The sequence below is a fragment of the Delphinus delphis genome, chromosome 10 (assembly GCF_949987515.2).
Source record: "Delphinus delphis chromosome 10, mDelDel1.2, whole genome shotgun sequence".
NCBI lineage: Eukaryota > Metazoa > Chordata > Mammalia > Artiodactyla > Delphinidae > Delphinus > Delphinus delphis.
The window spans coordinates 82,537,729-82,555,624 of record NC_082692.2 but is presented as its reverse complement, the minus strand read 5'-3'; the positions used below and the strand labels follow the sequence as shown (position 1 = coordinate 82,555,624).

The 17,896-nt window shown below is 40.8% G+C and overlaps 1 protein-coding gene across 1 annotated transcript in view; it reads left to right on the top strand.

The window, feature by feature from the left end:
- Window positions 1-17,191, top strand: part of TAFA4 (TAFA chemokine like family member 4) — a 126,185-nt gene extending 108,994 nt beyond the window's left edge. Inside the window, exons 3-5 of the mRNA XM_060023785.1 lie at window positions 192-347; window positions 16,341-16,465; window positions 17,153-17,191. Of these exons, the coding sequence (XP_059879768.1) occupies window positions 192-347; window positions 16,341-16,465; window positions 17,153-17,191 (320 nt within the window). The remainder of the gene's footprint in view (window positions 1-191; window positions 348-16,340; window positions 16,466-17,152) is intronic.
- The last annotated feature ends 705 nt before the right edge of the window (window positions 17,192-17,896 follow it).

Sequence of the window (17,896 nt, the reverse complement as noted above, 5' to 3'; positions counted from 1 at the left end):
AGGAGTTTCTTGCACTATTCTTGCCACCTTTATATAAGTTTAAATTTACATCAAAACAAAAAAACAAAAAGGATTCATAAACGTAGTATACATGGAATTGGGAAATGTAGTCATGGCATCATTCACATCCTTGGTACTTTCATTTCTTCCTAACAGCACTGGGTCTGTTTTGCTCCCCTGTTATCCACCAGGTCACCACCAAATCAAGCAAGGGACCTGTGAGGTGGTCGCAGTGCACAGGTGCTGTAACAAGAACCGCATAGAGGAGCGATCACAAACGGTCAAGTGTTCTTGCTTCCCAGGACAGGTTGCTGGCACAACTCGGGCTCAGCCTTCTTGTGTTGAAGGTAAGACCTTTCTGGTCAGTTTCCCTAATGTTGCAAAAGGACCTAACACGAAAGAACCCCCCTACTTTGCTGTCTTTGCAACTCAAAGGAAACTAGGGCTGCACCTATGTCAACTATGTCAGTGTCATTTAAAAAATGAACATAAATATAACCCCACAAATTTCTTAATGAGTAGGGTATTAATGATGTCTCCCAAGAGGTACCAATGAGGAGTTCAGTTACTGGACAATCAGGAAGATATGCTTTGATTTCTGCTTGCCCAACTGTCTCTCCAAATATCACCCACTGGAGCAGTTTCTTCCCTAGACATGCTTTTCCGCCTCCTCTAAAACTCTATTCAGAAAGTCAGCAACCTGGTTTTCTCACCTCGTGTTTGATGTTATAGACTAATATTCTCTTTATTTCTAGTTTACTATTTATACAACATCTTTGGAGCAAGTTCTGTGAGAATAGTTTGGGATATCATTCATTTGTTGTTTCCCTATCCCCTAGCAGACTATGGTGGCAGTGGTTAAAAAAAAAAAAAAAAAAAGAATCAATGTTGATGGTTGTAGGTGGAGGCCTGGGACTGATTCCTTTTGATGCCCCCTGGCTCCTTCAAGCAGACACCTTGTTAGAAACAAGTATCAGTCCTCAGGGGGACAGATGCATGAGGTTAAGTCTTGTAGCAGTTTCTCTACAGTGGTGTGAAACCTCCCTGAAAACGAACACTTCCTGTCTTATCTGATGCATTTCTAAAGGTCAGCAGTTAAAACACACACACATTCTTATCTCTAGAATCATACAGTCAACAATAATTAACCACATCCCACCTACCCTACCAAACAGACACACGTTTGTAGACTGCTTGGTGTACACGTACTGTATACGTACCATTGCTATGCATCAGCATGAACTGCGCCACCTTTCAAAATGGAAAGTGAACGTGGAAAATTTCCCATCTAGAATTCCTCGCCAGAAACTCTGGGGGCCAAATGTGTTGCTGAATTCAGATTCTGTCAGATTTAGTTAAGGCAACATAGTGCATATGCCATCTATTACCTAACAGACCTAACGTCTTCTGCAGTTGCACCCCATAATTACAGATATTAATATTCATACAGTAAAATATATGAATATTCATGCAGGATGGGATAAGGCAAGATGAAGAACCTCATGTTAATTCAAGTCAGGTATTGCTGCCATTCTAAAGAAATTTTTGCCATTTTCAGAGCCTTTGGGATTTGGGGCTTAAAGATAAAGGATTGTAGGCCTATAAAAAGAAAGGTAAGGATCTTTAACATTAAAAAAAAAAATTGCTAAGTTTGTCTCCCCAGCTGGGACAGTTTAGTGTATATATTTGCTCCATTACTGAATCCAGATCATACTCATTTTGTCTCCTTGCTCTCTCTCAAATCAGTCCACTCTTCTCTACCCCACGGTCACCTCCACCGTCTAAGGGCCTAAATACATTTTGCTGAGCTTACTACTCTTCGTCTTCCAATTTTCACGCTGTAGCCAGAATGATCCTTCTACAGAAACAGAACTCATTACGTCACTCCCATATTTAAAACCACACTTCAGTGACTTTCACTGTCTTTAAAATGAAATCCAAATGCCTTACCATGGCTTGGCTGACGAAGCCCTGCATAATCTCGTTCTGTCTTACTTTTTTCTTTGAACTACTGTACCCCAGGCAAACTGGAGGCTTTTCTGTTCCCTTTCATCTCTGCACTTCACCTGTCATTGCCTGAATCGTTCCCTTCATCCCCCCAACACACATTTGTCCACTTAATGCTTAGTCGCCTTTCAGATCTTCTATATGTTCTTGTATCTCCCCATACTTCCAGTTCATGATGTGCATCTTGTTTTGTTGTAAAAACTTGTCGAATGTATGCTTCCCATTAGTGTGCAAGTTGCTTGAGGATGGGAACTGGGTCTCTTATTTACGTCTCCCCGCAGTAGCTGGTGCATGATGAGTTTTAGCACAGGAGAGAATTATTTCATCTTCACTAATCACAGATGCATTTCGAAAGGTAACATCAATGGTTGCTTGCCTCTGCAGATTTTACTTAATTTTTAATTAACAGTTGTAAAGATGTTTAATGTTTTTATTGAAGTATAGTTGACATACAATATTATGGGAGTTTTAGGTGTACAACATAGCGGTTTGACATTGATAAACATTACATATTGATCACCAGGATAAGTCAACCATCTGTTGCCACACAAAATTATTACACAGTTATTGACTATATTCCGTGTGCTGTGTATTACATCCCCATGGCTTATTTTATAACTGGAAGTTTGTACCTCTTAATTCTCTTCACCTATTTTGTCCAACCTCCCACACTTCTCCCCTCTGGAGACCACCAGTTTTTTGTTCTGCATCTGTGAGTCTGTTTCTGTTTGGTTCTGTTTGTTGTTCTTTTTTTTTTTTTTTTTAATTTTTTAGATTCCACATATAAGTGAAATAATATGTTATTTGTCTTTCTTTGTCTGACTTATTTCACTTAGCATAATACCCTCTAGATACATTCACATTGTTGCAAATGACAGAATTTTCTTCGTTTTATGGCTGAGTAATATTCCATTGTATATATATATATACACCACATCTTCTTTATCCATTCATCTGTTGATGGGCAGTTAGATTGTTTCCATACATTGGCTATTGTAAATAATGCTGCAGTGAACATAGAGGTGCATATTTCTTTTCCAGTTAGTGTTTTTGTATTCTTTGGGTAGAGAGCCAGAAGTGGGGTAGCTACTGGATCATATGGTAATTCTATTCCTAGTATTTTGAGGAATCTTCATACTGTCTTCCATAGTGGCTGCACCAATTTAAATTCCCAACAACAGTGTATAAGGGTTCGCTTATCCCACACGTGATTGTTTTCTTAATTTTTCTTAGTTTGTTATTAGTTTATGGAAATACAATAGATTTATGTATACTGATTTTTGTATCCTGCAACTTTACTGAATCCACTTACCGCTTTTAATAGTTTTTTGGTGGCATCTTCAAGGTTTTTTTCATATATACTATCATGTCATCTGCAAACAGTGACAGTTTTACTTTTTTTTCTAATCTGGATAACTTGTATTTCTTTTTCTTGTCTGATTGTTGTGACTAGGACTTCTCACACTGTGTTGAGTAAAAGTCGTGATAGTAGGGATCCTTGTCTTGTTCCTCATCTTAGAGGAAAAGCTTTCAGCATTTCACCATTGAGTGTGATGTTAACTGTGGGTTTATTGTATATGGCCTTTATTATGTTGAGGTACATTCCCTCTATACTCACTTTGTTGAGAGCTTTTAATCATAACTGGATGTTGAATTTTGCCAAGTGCTGTTTCTTTATCTATTGAGATGACTGTATGATTTTCTCCTTTATTTTGTAAATGTGGTGCATCACATTGATTGATTTGCAGATATTGAACCATCCTTGAATTCCTGGAATAAATCCCACTTGATCATGGCATACGGTCTTTTTAATGTACTGTTGAATTAGGTTTGCTAATGTTTTGTTGAGGTTTTTTGCTTCTATCTTCATCAGGGATGTTGGCCAGTAATTGTCTTTTTTTTTTCTTTTTTTGGTGTACAGTCTTTGTCTATAGTTTTAGTATAAGGATAATGAGTTCGGAAGCATTCCTTGCTCTTTAACTTTTGGGAATAATTTGAAAAGGATAAGTATTAACTCTTCTTTAAATGTTTTATAGAATTCATCTCTGAAGACATCTGGTCCTGGACTTTGTTGTGAAGGGATTTTTTGTTTTGTTTTCTGGAGTATACTTGCTTTACACTGCTGTGTCAGTTTCTGCTGTACAGCAAAGTGAATCAGCCATATGTATACACGTATCCCCTCATTTGTGGATTTCCTTCCCATTTAGGGCACCGCAGAGCATGAAGTAGAGTTCCCTGTGCCATATAGTAGGTTCTCATTAGTTATCTATTTTATATTTGGTATTGATAGTATATATATGTCAATCCAAATCTCCCAATTCATCCCAGCCCCCCCTTCCCCCTTGGTATCCTGTTGTGCTTTTGGATTATTGAGTCAATTTCAATGCTAGTAATCAATTTGTTCAGATTTTCTATTTCTTCCTGATTGCCTTAGAAGAATGTATGTTTCTAGGAGTTTATCTATTTCTTTGAGGTTGTTCAGTTTGTTGGTATATAATTATTTCTCCTGACCTCTTATGATTCTTTGTATTTCTGTGGTGTTGGTTGTAACCTCTCTTTCATTTCTGATTTTATTTATTTGGGCCCTTTCTTTTTTTTGCTTGATGAGTATGGCTAAATGTTAATCAATTTTGTTTATATTTTCAAAGAACAAGCTCTTAGTTTCATTGATCTTGTCTATTTTCTTTTTAGTCTCTATTTCATTTATTTCTGCTCTAATACTTATTATTTCCTTCCTTCTGCTGACTTTGGGCTTTCTTTGTTCCTCTTCTTCTAATTCATTTAGATGGTAAGTTAGGTTGTTTGAGATTTTTCTTGTTTCTTGAGGTAGGCCTGTATCACTACATTTCCCTCTTAGAACTACATTCACTGCGTCCTATAGATTCTGGAAAATTGTATTTTATTTTTATTTGTTTCGAGATAGTTTCTGATTTCCTCTTTGATTTCTTCACTGACGAATTGGTGTTTTGGTAACATGTTGTTTAGTCTCCATGCATTTGTGTTTTATCCAGGTTTCTTTTTGTAATTTGATTTCTTGTTTCATACCTCTGTGGGTGGTTGAAAGTGCTTGATTTCACTCGTCTTAAATTTATTGAGACTTGTGTTATGGTATAATGTGATCTATCCTGGAGAATGTTCCATGTGCTCTTGAAATGTATGTGTTTTTTCTGCTTTTATAGGAAACTGTTTATTTTATACTGGAGTGCAGTTGATTAACAGTGTTGTGTTAGTTTCAGGTGTACAGCTAAGTGATTCAGTTATACATATACATGTTTCTACTCCTTTTCAAATTCTTTTCCCATTTAGCTTATTACAGAGTATGGAGCAGAGTTCCCTGCTGCTATACAGTAGGTCCTTGTTGTTTATCTATTTTAAATATAGAGGTGTGTACATGTCAAGCCTAAACTCCCAATCTATCCCTTCCCCCACCCTTCCCCCCAGTATCTATAAGTTCGTTCTCTAAGTCTGTGATTCTGTTTGTGTTTTGTAAATAAGTTCATTTGTATCTGTTTTCTTAGATTCCATATATAAGTGATATTATATGATATTTGTCTTTCTCTTTCTGACTTACTTCACTTAATATGATAATCTTCAGGTCCATCCATGTTGCTGCAAATGGCATTATTTCATTCTTCTTAATGGCTGAGTAATATTCCATTGTCTATATGTGCCACATCTTCTTTATCCATTCATCTGTTGATGGACATTTAGGTTTGCTTCCATGTCTTGGCTACTGTAAACAGTGCTGCAATGAACACTGGGTGCCGTATCCTTTTGAACCATGCTTTTCTCTGGATATATGCCCAGGAGTGGGAGAGCCGGAACATATGGCAGCTCTCTTTTTCCGTTTGTAAGGAACCTCAATATGGTTTTCCGTAGTGGCTCTACCAACTTACATTCCCACCAACAGTGTAGGAGGGTTCCCTTTTCTCCACCCCCTCTACAGCATTTATTGTTTGCAGATATTTTGATGATGGCCATTCTGACTGGTGTGAGGTGATATCTCATAATTTTGATTTGCATTTCTCTAGTAATTAGTGATGTTGAGTATCTTTTCACGTGCCTCTTGGCCTTCTGTATGTTTTCTTTGGAGAAATGTCTATTTAGGTCTTCTGCCCATCCTTTGATTGGGTTGTTTTTTTGATACTGAGTCACATGAGCTGTTTGTAAATTTTGGAGACTAATCCCTCGTTGGTTGAATCATTTGCAAACATTTTCTCCCATTCTGTGTGTTCTCTTTTCATTTTGTTTATGGTTTCCTTTGCTGTGCAAACACTTTTGAGTTTAATTAGGTCCCATTTGTTTATTTTTGTTTTTATTTCCATTACTCTGGGAGACGGATCAAAAAAGATATTGCTGTGATCTGTGTCAAAGAGTGTTCTGCCTATGTTTTCCTCTAAGAGTTTTATAGTATCTGGTCTTACGTTTAGGTCTTTAATCCATCTTGAGTTTACTTTTTTTTGTGTGCTTTTTTTTTTGGTGGACTGTATCTATCAAGGTCATCTGATCTAATGTGTCACTTAAGGCCAATGTTTCATTACTGATTTTTTGTCTGGATGGTCTGTCCATTGATGAAAGTGGGGTGTTCACGTCCTCCTATTATACCTGTCAAGTTCTACCTTTATATCTGTTAATATTTACTTTATGTGTTTAGGTGCTCCTCTGTTGGGTGCATAGATATTTACGAGCATTATACCTTGTTGGATTGATCCCTTTATTATTAGGTAATGTCCTTCTTTGTCTCTGTTTACAGTTTTTGTTTTAGAGTCTATTCTAAGTATTGCTACATCTGCTGTTGATTCCCTAGTGTATTTTTCATTTAAGTTACTGGATATATGTATTTTTAATCAGAGTATAGTTGATTTACAATGTTGTGTTAGTTTCAGGTGTACAGCAAAGTGAATCAGTTATACATACACATACATCCACTCTTTTTTAGATACTTTTCCCATACAGGCCATTACAGAGTATTGAGTAGAAGTTATTGTATTCTTTAGTTTTGATGTTTTTTTGAAGTTCTCACTGAGTTCATTCATTCTTCTCCTTTGTTCAGTGAGTGTCTTTATGACTATTACTTTAAACTCTTTAGCTGGTAAATCGGTTACCTCCATTTCATTTAGTTCTTTTTCTGTGTTTTTTCCTGTTTATTTCCATTTGGAAGGTGTTTGTCTCCTCATTTTGGCTAACTACATATATGAGGTATGTCAGCTATGTCTCCCGGTCTCGAAAGAGTGGCCTTATGTACAAGGTGCCCTGTGGGGCCCAGTGGCACAGTCACCCTTGGTCACCAGAGCCAGCTGCTCCAGAGGTATCACTGGTGTGGGCTGTATGCACCCTCCTTTTATGGTTGAGTCTTGATTGCTACAGACACACTGGTTGGTGGGCAGGGCTGACCCCCAGGCTGGCTGGTTGCATGGGTTGGCCAGGACTGTTATGGGGCACGTTGATGTGTAGAACTCATCTCTGGCACAGCTGGCTGTGGGGCCTGATCATGACTCTTGTGGGACTGCCGGTGTGCGGAGCTCTCCGAATGCTTTGGAGGGACCCCAGTGCCGGCCAAGCTGCTGGGTGGGGTAGGGGGCAAGAACCATTTTGCAGGGGCACTGGTAACAGCTGAGGTGGCCCAGTAGGTGGGGCAGGAGCTCCTTTGGAGGGACTGATCACAGCTGGGTAGGGTCTTAAGGGAACACCGGGGTGGGGCACACAGTGTTAGCTAGGTAGACGGAGAGTTACGGAAATGGTGCACATCAGTGATGGGCAAGCTAGGTAAAAGGAGAGTTTAAAAAAAAAAAAAAAAAAAAGGGTTCCTGCCAGCACTTCTGTCCCTGGAGGAAGTTCCACCGGATCCCTGCCCCTCTGGCATGTGTCCTAAATTTAGTCGATGAATTTCCTTCTTGTGTCACACAGGCACTTTGCAAGCTGGTGCCTCTGTACTGGGACTGGGAGCAAGTGAGTTTGTGTGTGAATCCTTCAAGGGTGGAGTCTCCGTTTTCTCCATTCCTCCAGCTCTCCTAGACGTAAGCTCCACTAGTTTTCAAGGCCAGATGTTCTAAGCGCTCATCTTCCTGGTGCAGGACCCCCGGGCTGGGGCAGCTGATGTGGGGCTCGGACCCTTTGCTCCTCGGCAGGGAGCTTCATGGTTGTGTTATCCCTCCTGCGTGTGGGTCCCCGCACCAGGGGTGTGGGTTCTGACTAGACCACATCTCTGACCTTCGTACCTGTTTGGATGTGGCCTTTTCTTTATAGCCTTAGTTGTAGAAATATGTTCTCCTAGTCTCTAGGTCATGCTCAGAAATCATTGTTCTATAGGTATTTGTAGTTTTGGTGTGTCCATGGGAGGAGGTGAGCTCAGGGTCTTCCTATTCTGCCCTTTTATCCAGAACCAACATCGCCTTTATATATTTTAAACTTCTACAGGAGCTCATGAATCATAACAAACTGTATTTATACTGTCTAGTTTAGAATATTTGGATATAAAAATCTTAGATATCTAAATAATGTTTTACAAAACTCAAAGCACTTTTATCGATGCCTGGAAAGTACAGATAGGGTAATAGTTCCTATTAGCATCTGTCTCTTAGTAAAGGAAATACTAATACCTTATCATACACTGGCTTGTTTTAAATTTTGTATATGAGAAAAATCCCTTTTGGCCTCTACCCTATGGGTACCCTATGGGTTTGGTCAATATATTTTCCATATACTTGTGTATTTAAAGACAGGTCTGTGGAAAATGTGGTAGATTTCAGTATGAATGTGTTTTACACAAATGGCTATCCCTGGATATTTCTTAATCCTATGTGCATTATTCCTGTTAGTATTAGGTTGTGGAGCTCTTTGTGTACTAGTACCTATCGACCTGTTTTTTTAATCGCTCCACGGCATCCATTATATTGGACAGGTTATAATTTATTTAGCTGTTCTTCTACTGAAAGACATTTTGGTTGTGTCTGTGGCAAAGGAAACACGCTCACAGGGTCCATGATTTCCCTAGTGTAGAGGATCAGTAAGTGATGGAGACCAATTATCTGGTGTCCGAGCAGAGTCTGTACAGTAGAATTTCTGTGATGACGCAAATGTTCTTTCTATATATCTCCCTCTCTATATGGCATGATGTATATGTGTCCAGTATGATTGGTTGCCGCTAAGCACAGGCGGCCCTTGAGCATTTGAGATGTGACTAGTGTAAATTTACATGGGAACTTGTGACTAGAAGCGTCTATATTGGGTAGTGCAGGAGAAGCTTTATGTAAATCTGTAACTTCAGTGCAACATTTGGTGGCCAGAGCACACCAAAACCCTGAAAGATGGGATTGTAATTGTGTCTTCATATTTGTGTTCCCTGCACTAGCACTGCTTGGCCAATAGTCGGTGCTCAGTCAATGTTTATTGGCTCAGAGTCACAGAGGAGGTGTAGGAAGTTGTAGTTTAGGCTCTAATTAGGGGGTATGTCTGTTTTCCTATCTCCCTGATCATCTGTTCCTTAGCTGAACATGTTTTGATTAGGGCTTTTTAGCTTTACCTGCTTAATCTTTATCCCATAATAATTATGCAGTATCATGCTGCTAATTGGCGTGCGGGAAGACCTAGTCTCTGCTGATACGTTCCTTTTATCTTATTTGTCACTAAGAATAGAGAGGATCTAAAATATAAAATTTACTTGAATTTACATTCAAATTAAAACCAAGGCGAGAAGACATGGGGGGGCACTTATTAATGTTGGTATAGACACTGGACTGTCTTTATGCATTTTTGTTAATCCACACCACAGATACTTATCTGGTGTTTTTTGTTGCTTTTCCGTAAAATCATAGCGTTTACTAGTTAAAAAGGGAGAAAAAATAGCTTTTTTTTTTTTCTCCTGTCAGGCTTTTTTCTTATAATTAACTTATGAAGTCCCCCTGAATTATTGAAATGTATCTGTAATACACATTTGGGATATGGGAGAAGGGATGGGGAATTATTTGATTAAAGCTATGAGTACTTGGATCCTAAAACAGAAACTATTTAGCTGTTAAACATTCTTGCTTTTGACTTGTCTGCTGGCATAGACAAGGCTGTTTTGTGGTAGGAACCGTATTCTATACATTTATCAAGAGATAATGCTGAATCGTTTTAGGATAAGATGAAATAAATATGTAGTACAGTGAAACAATTTATTTTGTCAAAGTGAATGCTTTCTAAACATCGGTTTTAAAAAAACTTAATAAGGTGAAAGCCTAGGAATGGAAGACAGTTAGTTACTTTTTAAAGCTATAGTTTTTTTCCTTTTGATGATGCCCAAATATCTTTTCTGAGATGTCGGATTTCGCTTATTTAAGGACAAGAGTTACTGTGTGTATTGCAGACATCTTTCATGGCTTTATGGATTGTGTGGTGAGATGCAGCGTCTGTCTTTAAGTTGTGAGTTCACACGGTTTTCTTACCAGTTATGTTCTCTGTGCCACCTGGCAGACGAAGCAGTTTTCTGAGTTCTTCTCAGTGTTGGTCAGGTAAAGGACAATGAAGTATCCTTTACAAAAAGTACTTTGGAAGTTGGAAGGACATGCCTCTTGTGTATGTTTGTTCATTTATCAAGTTTTAATTTAGCACATTTGTGCCTGGCATGTCCTAGAGGCTGGAGGGTAGCGTAATAATGAGACTCAGGTCCTGCTTTCAAGGAGCCCAGAGTTTACTCAGAAAGATTGGTAATTAAACTCTAGTAAAGCAGACGAGGGGTCAGCGGTGGTGCCCATGAGAAGCCATCGGTCTGACTTGACCAGGTAGGAAGGAGCTAGGGAGGGCAGGCGTGTAGAGCACCTGAGAATGAAGGGGACAACCTTGGGAAGCGGAATCAGCTCGCCTGGCTCAGAAATGGTAGAAGACAAAGCTGGAGATGTAAACAGAGCCTGTGATATTAAAGGCCTTAGAGCAAATCAAATTTTAGGGCTTACTGCCTGCCTTCTGGGAATTTGTATTCAAGGAGAATGGATGAAGTGCTAGGAACAAAGTGCATATAAAATACCCTGAGGTTTCTGAGCAGGAAAAATGTGATCTCTGAATCTGACAGGTCACACAGACTGTCAGCACAGTGAGCCCAAGATTAGCCAGGATTTGTGTGTGTGAAAGAGAGATACAAAGGTTAGACTTGTGGAAGCGCCCCCGGTGGAGGGAGGACGGAAGCCATGGAATAGAGGTGGCGTGATGATATTTACTGTGAATTAGTATCACTTTCACCAGCCAGAGCTTTGATGAGGTCTGATGATCTAGCATAGCCTCTCATGTCGGGCCGAGTACATCTAAATCATCATCGTAGATAAATAGATAACCACAGATCAGTGTTTCTCAGCTGGGGCGTGATTTTCTCCCTGCAGCCCGGGGGACATTTGAGCATGTCTGGTGACACTTCTGGTGGTTATGTTGGGGGAGAGGGTGCTACCCCCAATAAAGAATGATCTGGTCCCAAACGTAGGTCAAGAGACCCTGCCTTAGCAGTTTCTGCCGACTGTGCGTGTGCTTGTGCGAGGGGGCCTTTAGCTGGGAAGACAAACCTAGATCACAGAAGAGGAGTCTGTACACCCTCAGCCCCAGCCTCCCGCCGTATCTGTGCAGATAACACTACTGTGTCATTTGTGAAGTGTGGGAACAAGGAAAAGGTTCCTTAAAAAAATTGTAGTCCTCTCACTACTGCTTTTATGCATGTGACCTGGGTCAGGTTGGAATGGCTTCTTTTCTTTGAATAACCAGAAATATAAATGGGCAGGGCTTTCCACCTATCTTAATAGTTAATAAATGGCTTAATTTTTAAAGAACACAGTGAGTGTCTTGAAATAACAGAGGTGAGAGCAAAATAGCTAAAGATACGATACGTTAAAACCTCAGAACCTATGCTTGTGACTGTTTCCATTTTCTAGATGATACATATTCCCCGAAGATGTGCTCTTAATCTCTCTGTCCGTAGTTTCAGGGTAAAAATACACTCTTCTTTAGAAAAGCCTTAACTCTGTGTAAATACAACCACACTAAGTCCACAAAGGAGATGCCAGCTGTTGAGAAGTGAGCCTGTTGGTCTTATTCGAAGGTGGGCTTATCTAAATAGCTATATAAATACATATTGTGTTTTATTTAATAGAGTGGTATTTATTTGGGACGAGGGCTAGAAACAAAAACCCTCCATCTATTTCATACAACAGAGAGTAAAGAAAATGCACCAGGAGCACAGTAGCTCCTTAGTCACCTTACATTTTCACCTAAAAAACATTATAGAAAGTACTAGTTGCCTGTCTTTTTTTAAGTTCGTTTCTGCATAAAGCTAGAAATTCGTTAGAGCTTGGCAGCTTGGAGATAGACAGATAGGGATATTTTGTATTTTCCTAAGGCAGGGGGCTTTTTAAAGAATTTCATTTTAAAAATAGAAGTGACAAGACACTTTTCTCTTGTAAAGTATAAGTATATTATGGTATTTGGCACCAGGAAAAAAAACCATGTATGCCTCCTACAAATTTATTTTCCTGTGGAGGCAAAACTCAGTTAAGTGGGCAGATGTTCTCAAGAGTTATTTTAATAGAACCCTACTTCTGAGTTTTTTGTCTCAGCTCCTAGCCCTACTCCGTATGCACTCAGAGCTGAAATATCCGGGCTGTTTAATCACCTTAGTCATTGTCGGGTCAAACCCTCTGTTGGTTTTCGGTTTAGCTGCGAGTTCCTTAATCCTTAACTCATAAAGGAATTTGAAACTTGTATTTTGGCTACTGGGATGGCTCTTATCATGTCTCCTTTTCTGAAAGAACATTTGCGATTAAGTCTTTCGCAAGGAAACTTTATCTGGATAAAGTGTCTACTTCTAGGGCTCCTCACTCAATGTATTCTATCAAATATGAACATGATGTCTTTTTTACAACTAGAAATATTTGAAATTCCAGGGCAGCCTGCTGTTTTAAGGAGTCTATTGTGAATCTGTCTCCATCACTCTGTACTTCCCAACGAAGTGAAAGGACAGTGGTAAAGAGTTTCCAAAGGGCTTGACTGCGTAAGCTTCCTTCTTGTATTTATTTAAATACATTATTACACTTAAATCCTTAAACAAAATACTAGGCAATGCTGTAGTTGAGACTGTGATGAAAGCCTGAATCCATCATTTTCCCCACCTCAAGCTCCTTTTCTAGATTCGGCATCAGGATTATTTCAGATTCCCCTGAGTCCAGTGAGAAGGTACTAGCGTTTCTCCGCTGTGAAGCTGAGATAATATCGGATTCAATCTATTTCCTCTGCGGGGAGTTTTATTCCCAGATTTCTCCCCTCACTCACACCTCAGTTGGTCTTCCCTGTCAGGCACCTTTTTGTTCTAAATTCTTGCATCGTCCCTGCCAGACTCACCCTTCTAGGGACATAGGTTTTCCTGGCTTGTTGCACTACCGTGCTGAGAAACTTTCCATGGCTTCCCACTGCTTAGAGAATCAAGTCCTGAATTGTCCTTGACAGTCCCTAAAGTTTGCTTCCCAGACCACCTTTCTCAGCTGCACGCCCACTGTTTCCCTGCTGACCCCTCACTTGAGCCACATGGGTCTCCTGGCTTCCAGGTGGCCGTTCACTGACCCCCCTGCCTTCACCTGGACAGATCACTAGCCATCTGTCAAAGCTTCTTTTTGACTCATCCATGTAGCTCTGATACCTGTCAAGAGTACATAGGTTTCCACTGCTGAGTGGAAGAAAGTTTGGCTAAGGAACAGTTTTAAAGCCTTTTTAAAAAGTACCTCAGATTCACTTTTAACTCTGTGCAAATATAACTAAGCTCTGGCAACGTTTAGATAACTTTTCCAGTCCTGCAGATGGCATTTTCAGTTGAGGGCTGGGAACCACCTCTTGTTTATCTTTATATCTACTTGGGACCAAACTAAGGTACTCAGAAAATAATCCATGACTGGTCGGCCCTTTGAAGATGGTCAGTTTTGTGTAGCACTTATTAATCTAAACGATTACTGCAAATTGTGGTAACAGTAGAAAGACTGATGGATAGAGTCTCGATTCAGGTATTACTCACTTTGTGGAAAGCTCTGGTTTTTGGATCTGGAACCGTCTGCCTCCCCTTCTTGCTTCTGAAGGTTCTTGGGACCATCACAAGGGAACAGTACGTAAAAGTGCTTTGAAAATGACACAGCTCCATACGATTTTAAGGTGAAACCGTTGTGATGTCGGGGGCTGAAAAGAATGTAACTTGGTCAGACATGGCGCCAGTGTGTCCGTCCGCTCAAGCGCAGTGTCAGTCTCTGACATAAATAAATAACCCATTTAGCTGCGTGCCTTTCTCAGTGTTGGCACCTCCTGATTTAAACAGCACTTGGTTATTCTAGATCACAAATCTGCCTGACTCATGTACTGTTGGTTTGGATGGGACGCGTTGGATACATAGCTCAGTATTTGGCCAAATCTGGAACGGTGGCTGCATGTGGAGAAAATACAGTATCTGGTTACTTCAGCCAATAATGGAACAATCCTATGCCCTCATCCTGCCACATCGCATTTGCCTGACAGGAGAAGAGTTTTGAATGCACTGGCTTCCTCTTTTACCTACTTTTGTCATTGCCTCTAGCAGAGATCTCTGCTGGGAGCGAGTGGGTATGTAGTAAGTGTTGGCAGCCGTGTTAGACTGCCTCTGTTCAAATGCTGCTTGGCTACTTGGAAAAAGGGTGACTCTGGGCAACTCATTTAATACCACCAGACCTCAGTTTTCTCCTCTCTGTAAAATGCAGAAAAAAGAAATAGCCACTTTGAACCTCAGAGCTGTAGTGAATTTGAAATTAGCAAATGCAGGCAGGACATCTGGCGATGTGTCTTGCACTCGAGAAAAAGTAGCTTTTAGGATTTACGGTCATACCTCATTTCATTGTACTTCAGATACTGCGTTTTTACAGACGGATGGTTTGAGGCAGTGGCCTATCAGTGCCACGTTTCCAACCGCCTTTGCTTAACTGTGTGTATTTGTGTCCCATTTTGGTAGTTCTTGCAGTATTTCATGCCCTCCACTGGCAAAAAGAATATGACTCGCTAAATGCTCAGGTGATGGTTAGCAATTTTGAGCAATAAAATATTAATTACAGTAGGTACACCAAATTTTTTTTTGTTTAGATATAAGGATATTTAGATATAAGGATATAAATAAGGATATTTAATAGACTACAGTGTAGTGTAAACCTAACTTTTCTAGGCGCTGGGAAGTCATAAAATTGGTGTCACTTACTTTAGGGTGGTGGTCTGGAGTTCTCCAAGGTGGGGCTGTGGATGCCTGCTTTTTCTTGAACTTTAGTTTCAGACTTCTGAGGCAGTGGTAAAATCCATTGGGGTAGAATTGTTTTGTTTTTTTTTTTAGTCAATGTGTTACTGTTTCGACCCAAAAAAAAGAAAAAAGAGAAAAAACAAGGCTGACCTACCTCCACCCCCAATCCACACATACTCTCCCAGCTTTGGAGCTTTGTCCTATACCAGCCTGCAGGGTGGGGGTTCACCTTTAAAAATCAATCACAATCTTTTTCGTCCTTTGAAATCTATGGGAATAACCATCAAGGTGATGGTTTTGTCTTAACTTCTCTTCATCTGCCTGCAAACCCAGAGATCTGGGGTACTAGTTTCTGATTCAGGGGCTTAATTGGCAGACTGCTGCGGGGATAGTGAGATGAAGAGGAAAGGGAATTCACAGGTAAGCTAACCGACTAGTCGAGAATGTAGGCATGTGAGGGGGTGGCCGGCCCCTCCCATCTTAACTTGCATCTAGTAGTTGCTGGAATGGCGTGGAGAGATGAGGGACCCTGTGTGCTGAAAATGTTGACTGTTCTTAGTCTTTGCTGTTGAAAACAAAGAGTATGAAACACAACCACGGTATCTGCGTCCACCACTATAACCTGCAACCAGAGACGGAGACCACGATAATGGTGAACATTTTCTGACCACACAGTGACTGGTCCACAGTCAGCCAAGACTTTCACACGGATTGGCTTTAAGCTCTTGCCACCTTCTGGCAAGGCTCTGTTTTTATTCCCATCGTACAGGTGAAGAAACTGAACCTGAGGGTAAAAAAGCTAGTCCAAGATCCTTCCATAAAGGTAGCACAGCCAAATTCAAACCCGGGCGGGCGTACTGCACAGTGCGAGATCTCACTAACTACATCATCCTCGGTTAGCCAACTGCATAAAAAGAAACTATTTGTTTCTGTACAGTATACGGCTGATTGGATTCTTTACTCACAAGATTTCACCATAAGCAATCTTGGAAGCCAGTGTACTCACCAGTGTTGAGCTTTATGTTACCTGTATTTGGAGGAAGAAACCATGTCCCAAATATTATTTGGCTTTGTCTTCCAGCTTCCGTTGTGATTCAGAAATGGTGGTGTCACATGAATCCTTGTTTGGAAGGAGAGGATTGCAAAGTCCTGCCAGATCACTCAGGTTGGTCCTGTAGCAGCGGCAACAAAGTCAAAACTACAAAGGCAAGTACAGACAAAACCCAACTGTAATTTACAACCTCAGTATATCATTACCTGTGGGGTCTCCCCCGCTTCATTTCGTCCTGCCGTCAAGAGGACAGCGTTCTTTCTTGTTGATAAACCTGCTTGGGCAGGGCCCCTCTGTGACTTTGGCCCTTTGAAAAGTCCATTTCTCAGCATCACCCTTAGTTTCAGATTTTACAGAGCAGTGATTTGGTGGGGAAACGCATTCTTTTAGGCAGGGCTACTGAATTCAGTTCCGCTCCTTCATGGGCCGATTTCAAGTAAAGGTTTCAGAGTTGACAGTCCCGTGTATCACAACAGTATGGCAGGAATCCACCTGCAGATGATTGACTGAAACAGCAAGACCTGCTGCCTAAGAGGAGATTTAATGGTTGAGACTCTAATTCAAGCCTTGCGAGTCAACAGTTTCCTCCCCAAATCATCCTCTTTCTGGCTCTGAAAGACTCCATTTTCCACCTGGTTCTTGAGCCAGAAATTTAACTTCTTCCTCATCTCTCCCTGTCCATTCTATTATTTTGTCTTTGGGATTGTGACTCCCAAATCCCTCCATGCTTCTGCGTCCCACAGTTATAATCCCCGTGAGGTCCGCCATTGTGTCTCATCTGGATGACTGAGGTTGCGGCCTCACATCCGCTCTTGATTCCCCCCCCCGTCTGTTCTCCACAGGATGACCCTAGTCGTTTTTGCGAATTGCAGATCTGCTAAGCTAGTCCACCTCCCCATTTTTCAGTGGCTTCTCTGGGTTCCTTAGCTAGCCTGTGCTTGTCTGGCCCTAGGTAAATAACCTGGCAAACTACCTCCCTCCCTCCCTTCGTTCTTTCTGCTCCAACCGTCTCGGACTTCTGTCTAGTCCTTCTTCCTGTGGTGCCTTTACAGTTGCAAAGGAATGTGCCTTCCGCCTTTCTTTTCTAGTTCACCATTACTTCTTCAGGGAATCCTTCACTGGTAGGATTCACGCTCCCTGTGTCTCTGAGCACGGTACTATAGTTACATTTTACAGGGAGCGCTATACTTATTGGCTTCATACTGACAGCTTTCTGTCTAGGAGGAGAGCTGTGAAGTCAGGGCCCCTCGCTGTTTTGCTTACCCATAATCGTCCCAGAGCCAGCTGCGTGTCTCTGCGACTATTGCTTGAATGGAAATATTCATAAAACCGGTCATTCTAGGATTATAATGAGCTAGGCACACTGGAATGGGATGACTGGTTAGTTCTGGTTGCTGTGTCAGCTGTGGCCCCTGAGGAGGTATAACATCTCTTGAAGCGTTTCTCATCTTGCTTACAGTTTCCCCTTTATGAGTATTTGGAATTACTCGAGCTCTCAATCGTTTTCAACCCCTGAGGTCATGAGAAGGTGAGTTCTCCTCCTATGTATGTGTACGTGGGGTATTATAATACACGAGATTTTATAA